Genomic DNA, 18121 nt, shown 5'->3' with positions numbered 1-18121 from the left:
TGAATCAACAAATCTTTTTTTACCAGAGACTCCAGACTCAACAACAGAGCCGTCTGCTCCTTCACAGGCAGTTCAGATTCCATTAGCCCTGATGTAGCTGCTTCTCTTCCCCTCTCATGTGTCGCCAGTGAATTGATTAGCAGTGTTTTCAACACATCACAGGCTATCTTTAGCATCCCTGCCATGTTTATAGGAATACAATATAGACCAATAGTTTTTGGTCACGTGAAAGAGTTTTTAACAGGCAATATTGGAATGTAGGCTGAACTATGAGGAAAAGGAAAGAAGTCTCTAGCGTCAGCCGCAATAATCAAGGAGTCCGGAGGTCTATGAAGTCCTTAGTGTCTTCACCAAGCTAAGTGGGTCATGCATATGTTATCTCTCTGGTAAAACCCACATACATTGGCCTTTTAGCATAAAGCAGAGCTCTAACATCATGTTGTATCTATGCTCTAAGGAGTCTCAAAATTAGCTGTTGGGGAAAACATTTTATTCTTTGACGTATGTTGGTACTCAGGGCCATCCTTTATGTCCTGCAGATTCAAGAAGAAAAAAAAACAGAATGTACACAGATGACCTCATCTATATTTAATCTGAATTTCTTGATTCAAATGACCAAAAAAAAGCAAAGTGGGTGTGATTCTGGTAAGAATATTTATAAAATGCCTCTTTTTAAAAATGAATGACACTCCTCCTCAACTCTGTAGAAGTCACTTATGAAGATGAAATTGACTGTTATTTTGGCAAATATGCTTTTTTTTCTGCAGTGTATATAGGATTGTATGTCCATGCATTGGAAGGTTTTACAGAGACATTTGGATGTTACTTTGTGTCATTCTTTCTTTATTATTATTAGTATTCCAGTGAGGTTTTAGTTTTCATGTGCTGGTCAAGGCCAATTGCAAAGCAATAATATCAGCATTTTTCCTAATATATATCTTGTCCGTAGCGTAAATAAAACCATTGACTGTTACAACCCGTTAATTAATTACTTTAATCACACATACAGTCCGTGTTATACGGTGTTATGTCAATTCACCTCGTTCCAGGCAGCAGGGCTGTTTTCAGCTGCTGAAAATCATCTGATGGATCAAACCATTCGTGGTGTCCAAGGGGACACTTTTTGTCCCGTTACTGCGGCCAAACCCGATGAGAGAGTTCTAACGGCAAATTAAATGAATTGTTTTGCGTTTTTAATTGGTCTTCGATGGATTATTTGTGATGGTGTTTTGGTAAATGAGTTTTGTCCCTTACGAAAAAGTTGGTACAGTCTAGTTGTCCAGCATGCGGTTTTTCGTTGCGATCGGCGGCATCAAAATATCATGAGGGAGAACGAGACATATACCGGAAATTGAGCAATGTTGCTTTCAGAATAAAACACGGTTGTTTTTGCGGTACCTGAAACATTTTAAGTAATTGTTCAAAATCGATATGTGTTAATGAATTATTAATTTCAACCATAGTAGTAGTACGCTTTTCAATGTAATTACATTGGGGCTGTTTCACTTTGCAGTGAGGAAAATTCTGGGATAACAGCTGTATGGATATATAATACAAAATTGTTACTAATACTTTCGTATTATTTGTCCTGTCTGTTTTGTGTTGTATGCCTAAATCATTGTTTGTATTTTCTAATTGTGACCTACCAAAGGACTGCAAATCAAATTTGGCTTTCAGCTAAATCCTGTACAATACAGTGAAGAGACGCATTTGTGTTTGATATATACACCTAGGCTATATCATGTTGCAACAAATAGTTATCAGACCTTTTGAATATAATGACCATACTTTGGAAATCTGATTGAGTATTCTTCCAATCTGTCTTCTAAGAGTATTCATTTCAGCCTCCTGTTGAAATCCATTGTTTGTGTTTAATTAGTTTTTTTTTTGTATATATTGAATGGTCATGGTTTGCTACTTACTGTATGTGAAAATCAGAAAGATATATTTGAAAATAAGTTTACAGTTACCTAATTCCTAACTTTGGAAATAATTGAAAAAGTAAATCTCAGAACCCATCGAACCCATGTGAACGGATATGCCTCTGGGGGCAAGCGGCTATATTTCTGGGGTTTCCGGTAAATAGCATATTGATAAGAAGTGAAAACGAGCTGGTCGTCCCATCGCACCAGCAGCGCGCAGCAACTTGAAATACGATGGCATCATTTTATTCTAAAAAATCTGACCGGAAGTAGTTTTTGTCAGTCTTTGCAACTTGACTCTGGTCCTCACAGGACTCGCTGAAGCTTTTTATTCTCACACTGTAAATTTTCCACTAACGACTCACTGGATTGGACCGAGTCTCTAATTTGAACAAGACACTGATATCAGTTTATTGCAATTCAGCATTTCTGACATTCCCAGTCGTTTCTTTTTTTTAGTTGGATCCTGTTTTTATTTCCACATTATTGTTTTGGTCACTTTTTCTTTCTATTCCGGTTGGATTTACAAAGGGCGTGTTTGGGGCGATCTGTACCGGGAGTTTCATCTCATGTACTTCTGCGACTCTGAGGAATGACAGCGAACGGGAATCGGTCCGCCTGAATGGAAACAATGGATTATAAAGAGCTTGGACATCATTTCGGAGAGAAGCTGACGCTAACAGACAAATGTGAGTATAATAGGTTACGGCCAATAACGTCGCTGTAGAATTAAAGAGGGTGGTGGTTGTGATTATTATGTGTTTTTTCCCCCTTAATCTTTTTATCCTACCAATCATAATTAAAGTGTGTCGGTATTTTCCAGTCCTTCTGGGCACTGAACACTCAAGATTCAACAGCTGCAGCACTACAACACATCCGATTCCTCCCACTTCAAATCTTAAAAGATGGGATGTTTGTCCGTCCTGCTGTAATTTCCCCCCACACTCAAACAGCGGGCTGTCTGCACCTCTCTCTATCAGGGGGGTCCTAACCAGCAAGAGATCCTGGAAATGCTGCACTGAGCTGTGGTCTCCATTACCAAACACGTCAGTGGTGCACAGGGGTGAAAAATGGCCCACACATATATACAATGAGGCAAGCTGGCGCAGCTGAAGACACTGTGCAAAAAAAAAAAAACAATCACTCTTAGCACACAGAATTAGTGAGATACTAAACAGATTCCATGCAGGGAAAACTCCTCTTTAATCTCGGTCAGTGTCTTGCTCAAGAGCACATCAGCAGCGCAAATAGCGGCTGATGTTAACATCTGCATCTCCAACTGATGGTTCCTCATATTGACCAGAATCTTTGTGGCTGATCCAGTAGCCCTGTGAAGATTTTATTTCAGTGAAATCCTCATAATTATAAGCTGATATTAGTGAGTCCCATTTCCTCTTACACTGTACATGCTATAATGATCTAATTATGTTAATATTACATGAAATAGACCAGCAAAACCCTGACATATTATTCCAAAAGCCTGGAAAAGAAGGATATAAGCACAATTTAATTAGGCTAGTACTCCAGCATTAATATATATATATATATACATATATATATATATATATATATATACATATATATATACGTTTATATTGGCTTATATACATTTGTGGTGTCTTGTATCCTTCACACATCTCCCCTTGACCTGTGTGCTGGCAGAAGGTGACTTTCTGTTCATTGGTAGCCCTCCCCCCCCCCCCCCCCCCATCCCTCTATTTCCACTGGATGTGGAGAGCATTGGATGGAGGGAGAAACGTTTGCTGCAGCTTTTCATCACCGCAAAGGCAGGCTGTCATGGTGCTGGCTCCCTGCATGTGTGGGTGTCTATAGGCTGCTGCATGTGCATCGGCTGTTGCAAGACCAAGAATAGCAACAGATACTGGAAATTCTGGGACCAACACTGATTCATATTTGCGAGTTCGATAACGATATATGGGTCATCGTAACTGTTTTTTTCTTACATAAACACATAACATAAGCAAACAATCTTGATATGGATCCCTTGGATTTTTTTTTTTTAATACTTGGACCAAGACCGCTGGCTCTCTGGAAGTCAAACTTTGTAACAGTGACACTGGTTGGAATTTTCTGTGGTGCAATTTCTTGTTAATTATCGGCCGACACACCTCGATACAGATATATATATATATATATGCAGTAATCTGGTTAATTTATCGTTTCTAGCTCTTTTAGACACCTATCAACAAGCACAGGTCTCCTTTTGGTTACAGTCCTGATTCTGGTCTCTTCTGAGAAGAAACTTCTTGGAGTTCACTATCAAAGAGTCATAATTAGTCTAAAGTGATCCTGAGCAAAGGCACAAAGATAGTATTTAAAGGTATTTCTCTTTTTCTTTCTGTTTTTTATCCACTCGTGTTAAAAAAAATACACCTATTGCTGCATTGATATTGGGACGTTAAAATGGTTGACAGTCGTAGAATTGTGATGCTTTGTTTGTCGACTTTGAGTATACATTGAACTGGAGGCTGCTTGTTCAGTGGTCAAAAGAAGGGAAATAACATCCTGTGTGTGTGTGTGTTTGAGGCATGCTTGTCAACTTTGAAGCTGTTTTTAGGCGCTCGATCGTGTAACTTTTGTATTAATTCTTCTTCAGAGGGGTGATTTGTGCTGGAAACAGAGTGCGTTTATTGAAATACTCAAAGAGCTCGTATTGTTCTTGAGCAGGTTCGCCCATGGAAAAGTGATCTGAGGTGGAAAACAAAGCGTGTTTTGGTTGCAGTCAGAGCCGCAGCATGCAGCAGAGCTGTTCAACATGTGACGTTATCCGGAATGCTGGACGCCGAAAAAGGCAGTGGCGTTAGGTAAACAGAAACATTCTTTTTCTCTGACGCCTTTCTGAGAGCCGTAAGTCTCATTCTTTGATAGAAAGAAAGAAAAGCCAACCTGGGGTTGTTTGCTTTTTACGGCCTATAGTGTGCCTGCAGAGCTGTGAGAGGGGGATCATAAGCCCATTTCAAAGTGATTTATTCAGGTCTGAGGTTGGCAGACGTTTGGTTTAGCCCTATAATGCATGTCGACCATCCAAATCCCTAACACATCGATGCATGCATTCATCTCTCCTGACCTCATATATCTCCTGTCATCCCCCCACACGCCATGAAACCAGTCAGCCAGCAGCATTACGACACTCAAACAGAGCCTGTGTTCCCGTCTGCTGGTGTTTCAGAGTCGATGTCATAGAAGCAGAATAGAGGTTTTTTTTCTGAGAGGAAACGCAGCTTGCGGCGGCCTTTCTTACTAACTCGGCAAGCTCTGGAGCCAAACCAAGACTCTCCAAGACACGACATGTTCAAAGAGTCTTTGTTTACGGCCCACAATAGGAGTGGCACCGGCTATTTGTGAAATGGAAAATACCCTGCAACTCGTCTGTAAAGGAGTTTGAATTGTACAGTTGTTAAATTCTCTGCAGTTGCCACCGTGCCCGCTCTTCCAGCAGCCTTGCAGTCAGAGTCTCAGTGTGGAGTTGAATGCTCCTCTGTGGAAGTGATCATGAGACGTGGCCTCCCTTTGGACCCGTGAGCTTCCCAGTCGTGCTGACGTTATGTTCTTGGCACACGCTCAACATCACACAGCCAGGCTGGAAATGTGGATTCTGGCCTAGAAACCTTCCTTCCAACGCCTTTTAATTTGCCGCTATCATCAGTCATCCTCCACAGTTGAACTCCGGGAAGAAGTAACTTCGGAGAGTAAATACAGTTGAGTTACGGACATGTAGAGCTGCAGCTAAGAATTATTTTCACAATTGTCTTATAATTGCTTATTTTTGTCTGACCAGCAGTCCAAAACCCCAAAGATATTGAATTAAGAAAGCAACGAGCCCTCGCATTTGAGAAGCTAGAACCAGAGAATGTTTGTCATTTGTGCTTCGATGGATGTTCACTTGACCGTTAGCTAACAAGCTAACAGCAGGAGGGGGTTCACTCATAGTTTAGCAACCAAAACTGATGCTGTAGCAAGAGTGAAAAAAATAAATGGTTGGTGTCTGTTATAGCATTTCTAAAACCAAAAAATACAACAGCAAAAATGTAAAGAATGGATTAAACAGTCAAACATTAGCGTGTCTAGAGTGAAAAGAGAAAAACTAAAGATGGGTGAGCGGCCAATCGACTAATCGTCAAAATAGTTGCAGATTAATCTGTCTCTTGATCGTCTACGTGACTAATTGTTACACTTTAGATTGTTGAATCCAGATTTCAGTATCAACACAGTTTTTTTTGATGCAGTCTCTGTTAGCATCAGAGGGCCCAAACCTGAACTAAAGCTAAAGCTCCTGTCAGCTCCTGCAGTGCGATGGAGCTCAAGTTCTCACAGCTCTGCCAACCGTGTGTTGTCTGAGTCCTGGGGGCTTGAATGCTTGTACATGGGGGGGGGGGATCGGCTAGAATGTTGACGGGGAGAAGGGAGGAGGATGAAGAGACCAGAGCATCCCCCTCCCTGTACACTCCACGTCAGCGGCCCCTGTGACCAGATGTTATAAATCACAGCCGTGAGGCCAACCACTCGCACGGGAAAGGAGAGGAAGTGCTCCATCCGAGTATGAAGAGGGAGAAGGACGCAGCTTCCTGAGCACTGCACATATTTCCCATGTTTCCCTTCGTATCGGGTGTTCGGAAAAAATCTGAATTCATGAATAGGATGTCGATCCTGTTTGCTGCATAATCCTGTTAGGGAACGGTGTGAGGCAGAGCTTGGTCATAAAAGGAACTGTCATATCACATTTTATAGATTAGAGTCATTGTAGCAACACCGACACACTTGTGACTATTTTAGAGCTAATGTGAAGGCAGTAATGAGAGAAATCAGAGTGCTGATCTCTTTAGGATTCAACAATATGTACACATACTCCAAACGCTTCACAGTCAAGACAAAATTACCCAATTTTTTATGTTTTTGCGGTGCACTTCCCAAATACCACTTTAGTGCTCTTCGTAGCTGTTGGAGCTTCTTCCTCTGTTTATGCCACATGGTCCGCTGCTGCGTCAGGAAAAGCAAAACACATCACTTCCTGATTGTGCACCAGAGGATGTTTTAGTTTTGCACAGTCAAAGCTTCTATGACTGATTCAGACTTAGGTCACCGGGGACTCGAGTCACCGGTCGGATGACTTTAGACTTTTGACTCGACTTTAGACTCGATTTGACAAAATCCAAAAAAGACTTGAAGCACTTAAAAACAACAACAACAAAAATGTGTGTTTGGTACAGCAGACGAGCTGACAGACAAACAATGACTTGTTTAGGACTCGGCAACAAAGTAGGATTTAGTTTTGGGATTTGCAAAGAAAAGGAAGGTACACTTCATACACTCCTAGCAGTTGGGGGGTTTGGTGCTTTGCTCAAGGGCACCTCGGCAGTGGCCAGGAGGTGAACTGGCAGCTCTCCAGCTATCAGTCCAAAAATAAAAAAGACTTTGTATCACCGGATTATGAGATTATCATCTTTACAATCATGTTTTGGTAGATTAAGTGTTTACCAGTCATATTTCTAGGTAAATAAGGAAAAAGGTGCTACAAAAGAGCCAGGGGATAAATTAATAAACAAAACTCCATAAGACAATAAAATCATAGAAATATTTTGTCGCAACCTACTGTATGTTTGCATACATTACTTCCTAATTTTGTTTAATTTAAAAACTATTTTGTGTTCTGGTATGAGACAAAGTTGTTCGCCTTATCCTCGAGTGATCGTTTATTTTTATTTTTTGCTCATCTGTTGATTGTCTGTCTTTTGAAAAATTGGTTGATTTATGGTTACAGGTAGGGCTGGATAGCTGGATATTATTTACATTTTTCAGCGCCAATAACACAGGGATAATTTGTTCAATACCTTGCTTTGAGACGTATAAAAAATGTATTATGTGAATATGTTTAGGTTTTGGACTGCTGGTCTGATAGAACTAGTAATATGAAGATGTCACATTGGATTCTGGAAAAATTGTGATCAACCATAATTTGCATAAACTCCCCTCCCTCCCTCCTTTTTTAAAAATTCTGCAGCACACTCAGATTTTACTTCCCTTGGCGCTGGGCTGTTCAATTCAAGTGTAATTGATCAATATTAATGCAGCTGAATTAATCTCATAAGTGATAAATAGGAGCTTGTTTTTGCTGTGCTAGCTGCAAAGGAGACCTCGTAAGCTCAAATTTCTTTTCTCGAAGGAGATGATACATGAACATGTTGATTCTTTTAGAAAACAACCCCCTCTAATAGCAAGATTTTTGTATCGGCAACGCGGCTCTATCTGTGTGGTTCCTGTCCTGTACTTGTCCCCCATTACCCATGATGCCTTGCAGTATGCACTGGATGTTTTTGTTGATGTCTTACTCAAACCTCAGGGGAATCACTAACAGATGTACCCGCCCCCCCACCCCCCTTCTTCCTGCTTTGAAGTGTATGTGTGCATAAGTGTGTGTGTGTGTGTGTGTAGATAACAGCCCTGATGTAGCTACGTCTATGCCCACTTAAACTCACCCACACACACACACGTCACTCACCATCTCACAGTCACGGGACCCACAGGCTCTGATATTAGAGCGCTGATGACTGCAACCTAGAAGACAGGACAACAAACCTTATAATAACACAAAAAATTAACATATCTCTGTGATCAGCCATCTTGACTTGAGACAGATGTGACAATGATGCATGGTGCCCACACGCCTTGCAACGAGAAAATCTTTTGGTTGTGTAAGGATGCGTCGTCACGTGGTGTTGTCAGATGTTTTCTCTCCTTTTCAAACCGCCTCCATATGTTTTTTCTGCTCTCGGCACAGCTAGTTTTGAACGGCAGATGAGCATCGTCGAACCAGTTCAAAAATGCAGCGGCCAGTTAATTGATCACCTCCGCAGTCTTCTTCGATGACTCCACTCTGCTTCTTCCATTACCCACGCAGGAGTCGCGGTGACGCAGCTCGCTGTGCCCTTTTTATGCTCCTGAAATGATCCTTGAAAAGTCTCGTCTCCAGGATGGAGGGTGAAGACCAGGCTGCAGCAAGATGCCGGCGGCACATTTTGGCTGCATCTGGTCAGGTTTTCCTCAAGTCTAGCAGACCATCACAAACCCTTCTTGGTTGCCAGATTTCTATTGACAGAGCTGCAGCAGATCACGTCTGTCCTCCAGCATGTTGAATTTATCTCCAACACAATTGAACATCTCACGTCTTTGAAGCAAAACACTACAGAGCTGATGCTGCAGCACCCTGGTCCCATTGAATTTAGTTATCGAACCCTTGTCCTCATGGCGTTTAGGTAATAAAAGAAGATTCATATTTTACGGTCGCCTCATGAATTGGAAGGGTCTGCTTGTCAATATTGGAAGCAAAAGGTGCATTCAAAATTAAACACTTCAATTTTTTTATTGAATAGCATCGAATGATAACATTGAAAAGAAATGCATGGGAAATATATTTACAGCAGTATATTATTCATAGAGTTCGAATGCACTTTTATTTTGTGCATGTTGTAATAGCTTGATTTACTCCATTTTTTACACATATTTCACACTTGCAGAAAAAAAAATTTAAACGATTCCCAGCTATTCATTATGTATCTTTCTTGTTCTACCTTCCCCCCTGTTCGTCATTATAGCTTCTCAGCTTGCTATTAAAAGTATAGCATTTTATAAAATATCAGCCTCTTCCTGAGAAACGTTACCCAGTGAAACTACAAAGGTTCAGCTCAAATGGAGATGGAGCATGATATAAACCTTTTTTTCCAGCTGTCTCAGCGTTGTTTGTTGACCTGCCGTGACGCAGCACTGAAACCAGACCTCAGCTGAGATTAAATTTAGTCCGTCATCACACCTCACCACGCTGCCAGGTCAACATTAGTCAGCCAGATAACGTTATGCCCTACATATGGGTCCAAAACAAGTGGGTGAGTGTGGTGGGGCAGCTGTGGGCTATATACACTCGATTCTGATGTTTCCATCACAAAAAGGCCATATTTTCCACTTTGTCATCTGTCTGTTTGTTACCCTACGACCTCGAATGTTGCTGCTTTATTGTTAAAACTTCCTTCCGTGTGCCTTAAAGTGCCATAAAGACCATGTGGTAACAATGTGGTTATTTACATCATGTGTCTTGGTTATTGTTGCTATGTCAGATGATGACCTAATGATGACGTCATGGCTGAAGAAGCGGAACTCCTAGACGACAGCCTCAGTTACAACAAACCACGCCTGAGCTATTTTGTCCACGTCTTGAAGAAAAGCTTTTCTCAGCACACCGCCATTTAAAATGGTTTAGAAATCTTTCCTTTCTCGCTGCATCACCTTTGACTTTATGTTTTAGTATCAACCCTGAGCTAGTGAATAGAGAAGGGGGAAGAAGGAGTGAATAATAGATTTTCTATATATGATTCATGCCTGGCTCTGTTGTGCGTCTTTGGGACTGGGTCACCCACTTCTTTGTGGTTAAAAGCATCTGGAGATCCCTTGTGTTTGCAGTGGAGTAACATCCTGTCGCCTGCCCCTCGCCATTCTGACTGAATCAATTTTAGCTCCCATGTTCAGACCAATACAGCCTCTCTAGTACTTTTTTTAGTACTATTAACTTTTAATAGGTTGTCGTGTTTTTGCACTGTATTCAGAGACGGGGGAGGGGTTGAGATGACGAGAAAATGGTCCTTCACACTGATGTTTGCTATTATACACCAGCATCTTCTGTCATGATTAGTCACATTTATGGTTGTTTGGAGGCAGAAAATGTCAAATGTCAGGCAGAGTCATATGGGTCAGTTTTGAAGAGACCGTTAAATTACAATAAAAGAGCATGTTTTAATGTAAATCTAAGATAATATTTGATTTATTTCCATAAGTCTTTAACTAATTTGTTTCTGAGATGTCTGTAGCCACTCAAATACAATCTGTATGTATGGAACCACAAAATGTTCAATATTAAATTGAAATAAAGACATTTCTTCGAAATAATCTCATGAATGAAATGCATAAAATACATCAATTCACCTGCAATTTGTGAAATGATTCAATTATTCTGAACTGTATTTTCATCAACGCTTTTCCTGATGACACATTTCCTGTCCGGTTTTATTTCTTAACATGTCATTTCATGACCGTCAGCTGTCAGCCAATCAAACACTCCCTGCCTCGCAAGGCCAACAACTGCTACCAAAGTTAGCCAGTTAGCTCCTGTAAGCTAGAGCAACAACAAATGTTACTCTGAAACCAAATAAATCAACCGTAAAACACAGTACAAAGACACAAACTAAACTGTAGCTTTTAAGCCTCATCTTAACAAGTCATCTTAACTCAAGCTGATTTACTTCGGTTTATCTAAGTAAGCTGCAATCTTATCACATCATATCATGTATGGAGCAATTATTTAGGACCGTATTAAAACAAGCTGAATGAAAACGTTAAAAAGTCAGCTGGAGACCAACTCACTGAGTTTTAGCCTGAGCATTAGCTTATGCTAGCTAGCGGTCGTCATTTCAGGTGACTAAGTCCTTGTTGGGTAGAAATGAAGAGCCTTATTTTGTCTTCATCTGAAGACTCATATTTTTTAAGAACAAAAGGGAAAACTTGACAGGCGTAGCCCAGTCGCGAACGGTGCCGTGACTTAGCAAAACCGTCAGCTATGTTCACTTCTAACCAGACTCCAAAGAGAAAACACAGCATTGTGCATTACAGCTGACACACAGGGGTCTGTAATTTAAACCTAGCCGTAAAAATGAAGGTATTCTCTTCTATCATCAGCACAGAAAGCCACATTTCTTCTTCTGTGACAGTGATTAGTAGCTGTGCATGTGGTTGTTGCTCATTGCTGCTACATGAAACTCGTTGCTAACACAGCTGTTGGTTCTGGTGACCTCTTACAGCGCAACGGGAGAATCTGAGGCCTTCAAAGGTTCGTGCAGCATTTGTTTTGTGATTCCTGAAGTTTTCCTTTCCCCTCAGAGGAAGTTGGGTGTTTTTGGGTGACATTTTGTTTTGGGGGCTTCTTCATCATGCATGCTTGAGATTTGACTCAGTGGCCTTTTCGGCTTACTCGGTGCTTCTTGTTTGTCATGAGATGGAACTGGGGGATTTTCAGTTCACTACAATGGACAATAGATACATTTGTTCCAGCTTAAAAAGTGTAAGACCTGAATATGTTCTAGGTAATTTAATTTCATGAACATTTCACACACACTTAATGGTTATAGCTCTACAGACATACAAACTGGAGGCGTGTGTTTTGGCTCTTGTTGCTCTCAGCACCACCAATGTCCCAGGAATGTTCTTCCTCTGCTTTTCCCTGGGGCGTGGATGATTGTTGCCCAAGAGCGTTTCCGTTTTTTTTTTTTTATATCCACAGAGGAAGAGGTTGTGTAGGCGTCCATCAAGGCCAAATGTGCTCTTTGACAATGTGTAAGCAGTCAGATATGTCCTGCAGAAGGTTGTGAAATGAGAATTCATGTCTCAAGATGTCTGTTTTTAGTTGGAATATTACAAATTCCTCGAGTCAATTACTCAATCTGAGTTTGTGCATTTTGTGGGAGCGAAATCAATCGGATATTGTCCTGTTGCTTTGACTTCACACACACTATTTAATCTCTTCTCTTTTTTGGATGATTTTAATCCGTTGAGTCTTTGGCACATGCAGAACATGCAGACACATACAAAAGACACACATTTGCGTTATGAAACACATGCAAGGGGAATGTGAATGCCAGGGATTCCTGAGGTTGGCCTGACCCAGATCCAACATGGCCCGCTCATCACAAAGACCCACACACACACGAACACATGTGTGTTCACATACTGGCTCTCTCATGCACATAACTCCAAACAATAGAGTCTGACCTGCTTCACACAACATGGGTTCAGCTCCCCTCCACCTCTAAAAAGGACTGATTAAAGAGATGCTTTATTTTAATTATCTTTCATATTTACTGTCACTACAATCAGAACAAACTCATACTAGCTCTTTAATATAGTATAGTAAACTGCACTAATGCAGTCTAAACACAACAGTTTATAAATGTTATTATATAATTTAGCTCATACCCTCAATGATATAAATGAGTTGGACAAAAGTATCGAAATGCATTGGAGCTTTCAGAAAGATCCTATTTTTTCCGGTGGTAATAACAACTTCTGTGTTGATGTAAACAGCACAAGTCCAAAAGAGTGATAATAAGCCTTTCTCCCAGAAGACAATTTGACGCATCACATAAAATGACCGATGGCTCTGAATTGAATTTAGCTGCTTTGGTTTCGAGGTCATGGACAAACCATGACTTGGCGTTTGTTGTGGCTGTTATAATACAACAGAGCCATTGTTAATGTTATCTATATTTTTTGGAGACTTTTTTTCGAAAGTAGACAGTAGAGTGAACCAGGAACATTGATATCGCAGTACAGTCAGCTATATGATAATTAAGGTGCATTTGTTTTCCTTTTTGGAAGAGCTGTTGCCTCTAAAAACGGAGCTCAATGAGGTTTATCTTGACCACCCGAAATACTTTTAAACTGTGTCCAAACAAGTCAAAAATATGACTTCCCCCAAAGTTTCTTCTCGTAATAATGTCCATGCTATATCGGTAAAAGCCAGACTGAATGCAGAGAGAAAATGAGAGAATATGTGATTGGCTGGCCTACTGCCCCACTTATATGTCCCATCTTTATGTCCATCGTGCTCATTGTGAGGGATACCCCTCTTTCAAACTCGTCGCGTTTGATCTGCTTGTAATGTAAGTTCTCTTAAAACACAACCTCTTATCTGGGTGTTAAAGTTTTTGAACCATTGTACTGTTTGTTTTCAAACCACACCACATCACAGTTTTCTCACATGTTCTCAGAAGCCTTTCATCAAAAAGGAATTCTGGGAAATGCAGTGAACTAGAACTAGAATTATAAGCATCCACACTCCCTCATCCATCTGAGGGGAAACAATGTCAAAGGGGTTTTTTTTCCTGACGATTGCTGGTCAATTTCAGTCAAGTCTGGCAGGTTACCAACTCTCATTTGGACGTCTGCCTCTGTTTTATTTTGTTATTGGTTACAACAGTTTTTTCTAAATGCCAGATGGAGTAGGATTTTACCAGCCAATGTGGCCCACACACAAACAAAATTAACCTGCCTGTGTGGTAAATCTGGTGTACCACATGCTGCAGTTTGTGGTCGCTGTGCCGTCCCAAGGTGCCTCGACAGAAGCCAGCCCCTTTTATGGCCGACATTCTCAGTATGGTGCTTATCGCTATTTATAAACCCAGAGTCTGTCACAGTGGCACAGAAACCTGAGACTGGCTGTGGAGGGACGTGGAGCTCTGAGGGAGGGAGGGGGGAGTGACCGGTCGACATCATGCTGAATTTGTGTTTCTGTGTTAAATGGAGCTAGTCACATGAATGGTTGATCGTGTGCGATAAGACATGTATTTCTGCAAGGCTGTATGGATTGTCATGTTGTTGCAGGGACACCACTGAAGCCATGTGTTTTAATATTATGGATGCATGTTTGTATTAAGGTATTATCCCATATTATATTTTAGTTTTCACTAGTAAGAAGTAGCTATTATATTGGAGGCAGTTGTGAATTTTTTCCATTTAATTTCCCTGATAATGACCAGGAGCTTTCTTAAAAAAATGTGCCGACAAACATGGAAAAAGTTCATATTCATAGATTATGTTACTATTATTATTATTATTCTTGGTCTTTCTTATTTTTAGGGGTAATCATTTCATAACTTTTGGGAGTACATTTCCCATAATTCTTTGGGGGGGATGTAAACAGGAAGTAAGATGTTGCCATGTGTTAGGAAGCTAAATGCTGCTACATCTTGACCCCCGTTTTTTTGCCTGTATTTAGTTACCAAGACACCAAAAGTATGCCGAATTAGCTATTCATTCACTCATGGATGTACAGACAACTATCACTGGATTGCTTTGATACTGAAGCAAACTTTAAAGCGCCATGATTCTCATGCAGGTTCTGGATTTGTAAGTGGCGTCTTTCATTCTATGCTTTCTGAGAGGATTTATGGATGTTTATTGGCTAAGAAAGCATAAGTAAAGCTGAATATAGTTATGTGTGGCAGCATGTCTTTGAGTTCCCATTTGATGAAGTTATTACTCCAACTAGGAGTGAGATCTTTTTATGCAAATTGCTGGAAGTGTTTTAAAGTGCCTTAACTTACACAGTAGCACAAGTAGAGAAGTGAGTCATAAAGAAAGACTGACAGAGTCAGTGAACTGACTCCGTATTGCCAGTTACTCAGCAGTATGTCCTTCTAAAGATATCCAACATTAGCTCGCCACCATAAGCTACTGGTCATACCAGACCAAGTGAGACTGTAGCAGTAAAGCTGTGTTTTATGCTCCTGAGTTCATACTGTTTATACTTGCTTTTACATAACTCTTGTCATCACTCCTGTTTTTCAGTCAGAAAACACACAACAGCCACACCCATGCTGTGCTTATGGTAATAACTAGTTAAAGTCAACTCTGCAACGTAAACTAGTCTTACGAGAGATCCCGCCCTCTTTTTTTGTAGTTTTTTTGTGTGCATGTCATCACAGTGAGACCTGGTTTACACATACATATAATCATCAGAGGTATTTGCCGATAATCCACAGCAATCAAGTCACAGTAAAATAAAGTTTATTTCCTACATTTTTATTTGGCAATCACACTCACACTCACTTCTTTTGTTTATACATACACAATTAAGGTTCAAAGCTGATTAACAAAACAGGAAATAATAATCCAGGAAATTAAAAGAAGCATCAATAAAAACTACAAAAAAACATCTAAATGTCCTGAAAAACATACTACAAAAACAAACAAAGCAGCTCAAATCTCTGATTCTACATATCTGTTTTTTCATGTATGTGTTTAGTCATCCTGACAGTGTTACGGTGGCAGAATAATCAGCACCACTAGTTGCCTTATATTCTTTTTTGAATAAGTTTGACTAAAGCCATATGAGGCTGGTAAACTGTTCAAATCCAAAAAGTAATCTTCTCAAGTGAGGAGGAGCACTGCGATCCTCTTTTTACCAAATCCTTTTTTTTTCCAGCATCAGGTAGAAGCGGTGCCATCCTGCATCTTTTCTTTCTCACTCTCTTGTCTAAACACATGCGGGGCTCTTCGCGTCCTCTCATTCCTCCTTTAGTATTCTATAATGCAGCCTGTGCATTTAAGCTCTGTGTTTGAAGTACAGTGGGGGTAGCTGGAGAGGAGCCCAGTGTTAATCTGTGATTTATGTGGTTCGGTGAGCGTTTGGACCATCTGCCCGTCGCTGGCTGACTGGAGGGGAGAGCTGGCCTGGAGCCTGCAGCCTCTCACCTTCCTACCTCTGAGCTCCTGTCTCATTATTTTCCTAGCTCTGGGCCTAGCTGTTACTGTCTTTATCTCTCCCCTCCTTTCTTTGTATTTTTAAATCCTGAGCTTTCTTTTTCCTCCTCCGTCGCTATAAAAACAGCCTGCTGCACCATTTTTTCCACTCTCTCATTGTCCTCCAGCTCTCCTTTCTCTATGAATCTGTTTTCTGACTCTCCGTGTGTCCTTGTAGAAGTGCACAAATTGTCCCTTCTTCTTCTTCCTGCCCCCCCCCCCCCCCCCCCCCCCCCACACACACACACACCTTCCGCCATGCGTCATAGCGGCTCTGCTCAGTTTGTCCTGACTTCTCCAGTGTGACAGCCAGCGAGGGACAAAGGGGGGGGGGGGTCCGGCAAGCAGCAGCCGATCTCAGTGGCGGTACCGGCAGGAGTGTGAAAACAAACTCAGCCGGGATTAAGACAGGATGTGTTTTGTGGCTTTTTGTTTTTGCTGCCTCTTTGTCGCCCTCCGTGAGGGTCAGAGGTCAGGAAGTCTGGCCTCATGACCGGATCTGTGTGGAGCCGTCAATGGTGCTCATAGTTAGGAGGCCCAGAGGCCTTTGTGTTACATAAAACATGATATTGAAAGTAGAGCTGCAAGTGCTGGCCATTTTCATTATCGATTAATCTGTAGGTCAAAGGGGAACTCGACCATCTTTACGTGTCAAAGTCAATTTTCAAGTCATGCAGAGAACCACACAGCCACGTTTTTTACCACTATTACTTTAAAATGTTCTTTAAAATGTGCCAGAATCTAAGTCAACATCTTCAAATTGCTTGTTTTGTCCGACCAACAGTCCAACACCCCAAATATCAGAGAAAAGCAACAAATCATTAATTGAGAAGCTTAAACCGCCATGTGTTTGGCATTTTTACTTTAAAGAAATGACTTTAATAAAACTATTATTTGATGATTCAACTTTTTTTGATTCATTTTCAGCTTTTTGCCCCACAGTGAAGTTGGGGGATTTATATTCCGTTTAGGTGGCTCTGTGGGGATAATTAAATCAATTATCTTTCATTATCCCCATGGTACCCACTATGGGAGCGAGTTGAAATAGACTTACACAACAACCTCCAGTGTTTTCTTCCGCCCCTACGGGAAAAATCAATGTGTATCTAGTTATCTTTTTTTTAAATACTGCGAACAGTTGCTTCAGAAGATAACCTTAAGAGATTTATTCCCACGCTCGTGTCTCACCTACTTCTGGTGCGCTTAACGCTGCTGACAGGAGGCCTTCTGGGACGGAGGGGGGAGAGCGCAGCGTCTCGCAGCGGAGCGACTGATGCGCATGAATTGCGTGTGAAAGAGGTGTTAATGGTTTCTAATTAGGCGAGAGTTAATTAAGTCGCAAAGGGGTTTCTAGGTTTGCTGTGATCGCGTTTCGGCAAAGGATGGAGAAAGAAGGTCGCTCACGTTTATTGGAAACGTCACCTTGGGGACTGTCCAACAGTGATGCAACAATACGTCAGACATTGGACAAAAAGCATCAGCGACAGCAAAAAGAAAACTACATGTACATTGCTTATCATTGAGATTTAACGTTAGGAAATATCGGGTAGCGAAACGAAACATCTGTGGTATCCTGTCAATCATTAAATTAGTCTTTTTTTCCCTGTCCTCCAGCTCTTCCTCTGCAGACGGGGTTGCAGTCCATCCAGAATGGGGACAAGTCTTTGGGGAAGGACACTCCGATCTCAGACGACTCAGCCGTCACAGACCTCTCCCCCAAAACAGACTCCAGCCCCATAACAGAGACCCCCACCAAGACAGATGCCTCCTCCAAGACGGACGGGAGGCCCCCCACCCCGGGCAGCAGCCCTCAGCCCAAGAAAGGTTGTTCGATATCTGAG

At 41.3% G+C, this 18121-nt stretch overlaps 1 protein-coding gene across 1 annotated transcript in view; it reads left to right on the top strand.

The window, feature by feature from the left end:
• Nucleotides 1–1329: 1329 nt before the first annotated feature.
• Nucleotides 1330–18121, top strand: part of LOC142965435 (uncharacterized) — a 39732-nt gene continuing 22940 nt past the window's right edge. Inside the window, exons 1-2 of the mRNA XM_076106364.1 lie at nucleotides 1330–2611; nucleotides 17895–18104. Of these exons, the coding sequence (XP_075962479.1) occupies nucleotides 2545–2611; nucleotides 17895–18104 (277 nt within the window). The 5' untranslated portion in view covers nucleotides 1330–2544. The remainder of the gene's footprint in view (nucleotides 2612–17894; nucleotides 18105–18121) is intronic.

The sequence above is a fragment of the Anarhichas minor genome, unplaced genomic scaffold, assembly GCF_050575085.1.
Source record: "Anarhichas minor isolate MPS153535 unplaced genomic scaffold, ASM5057508v1 ptg000033l, whole genome shotgun sequence".
NCBI lineage: Eukaryota > Metazoa > Chordata > Actinopteri > Perciformes > Anarhichadidae > Anarhichas > Anarhichas minor.
The sequence above is the reverse complement of the archived record's forward strand: the minus strand, read 5'-3'. Positions and strand labels throughout refer to the sequence as shown.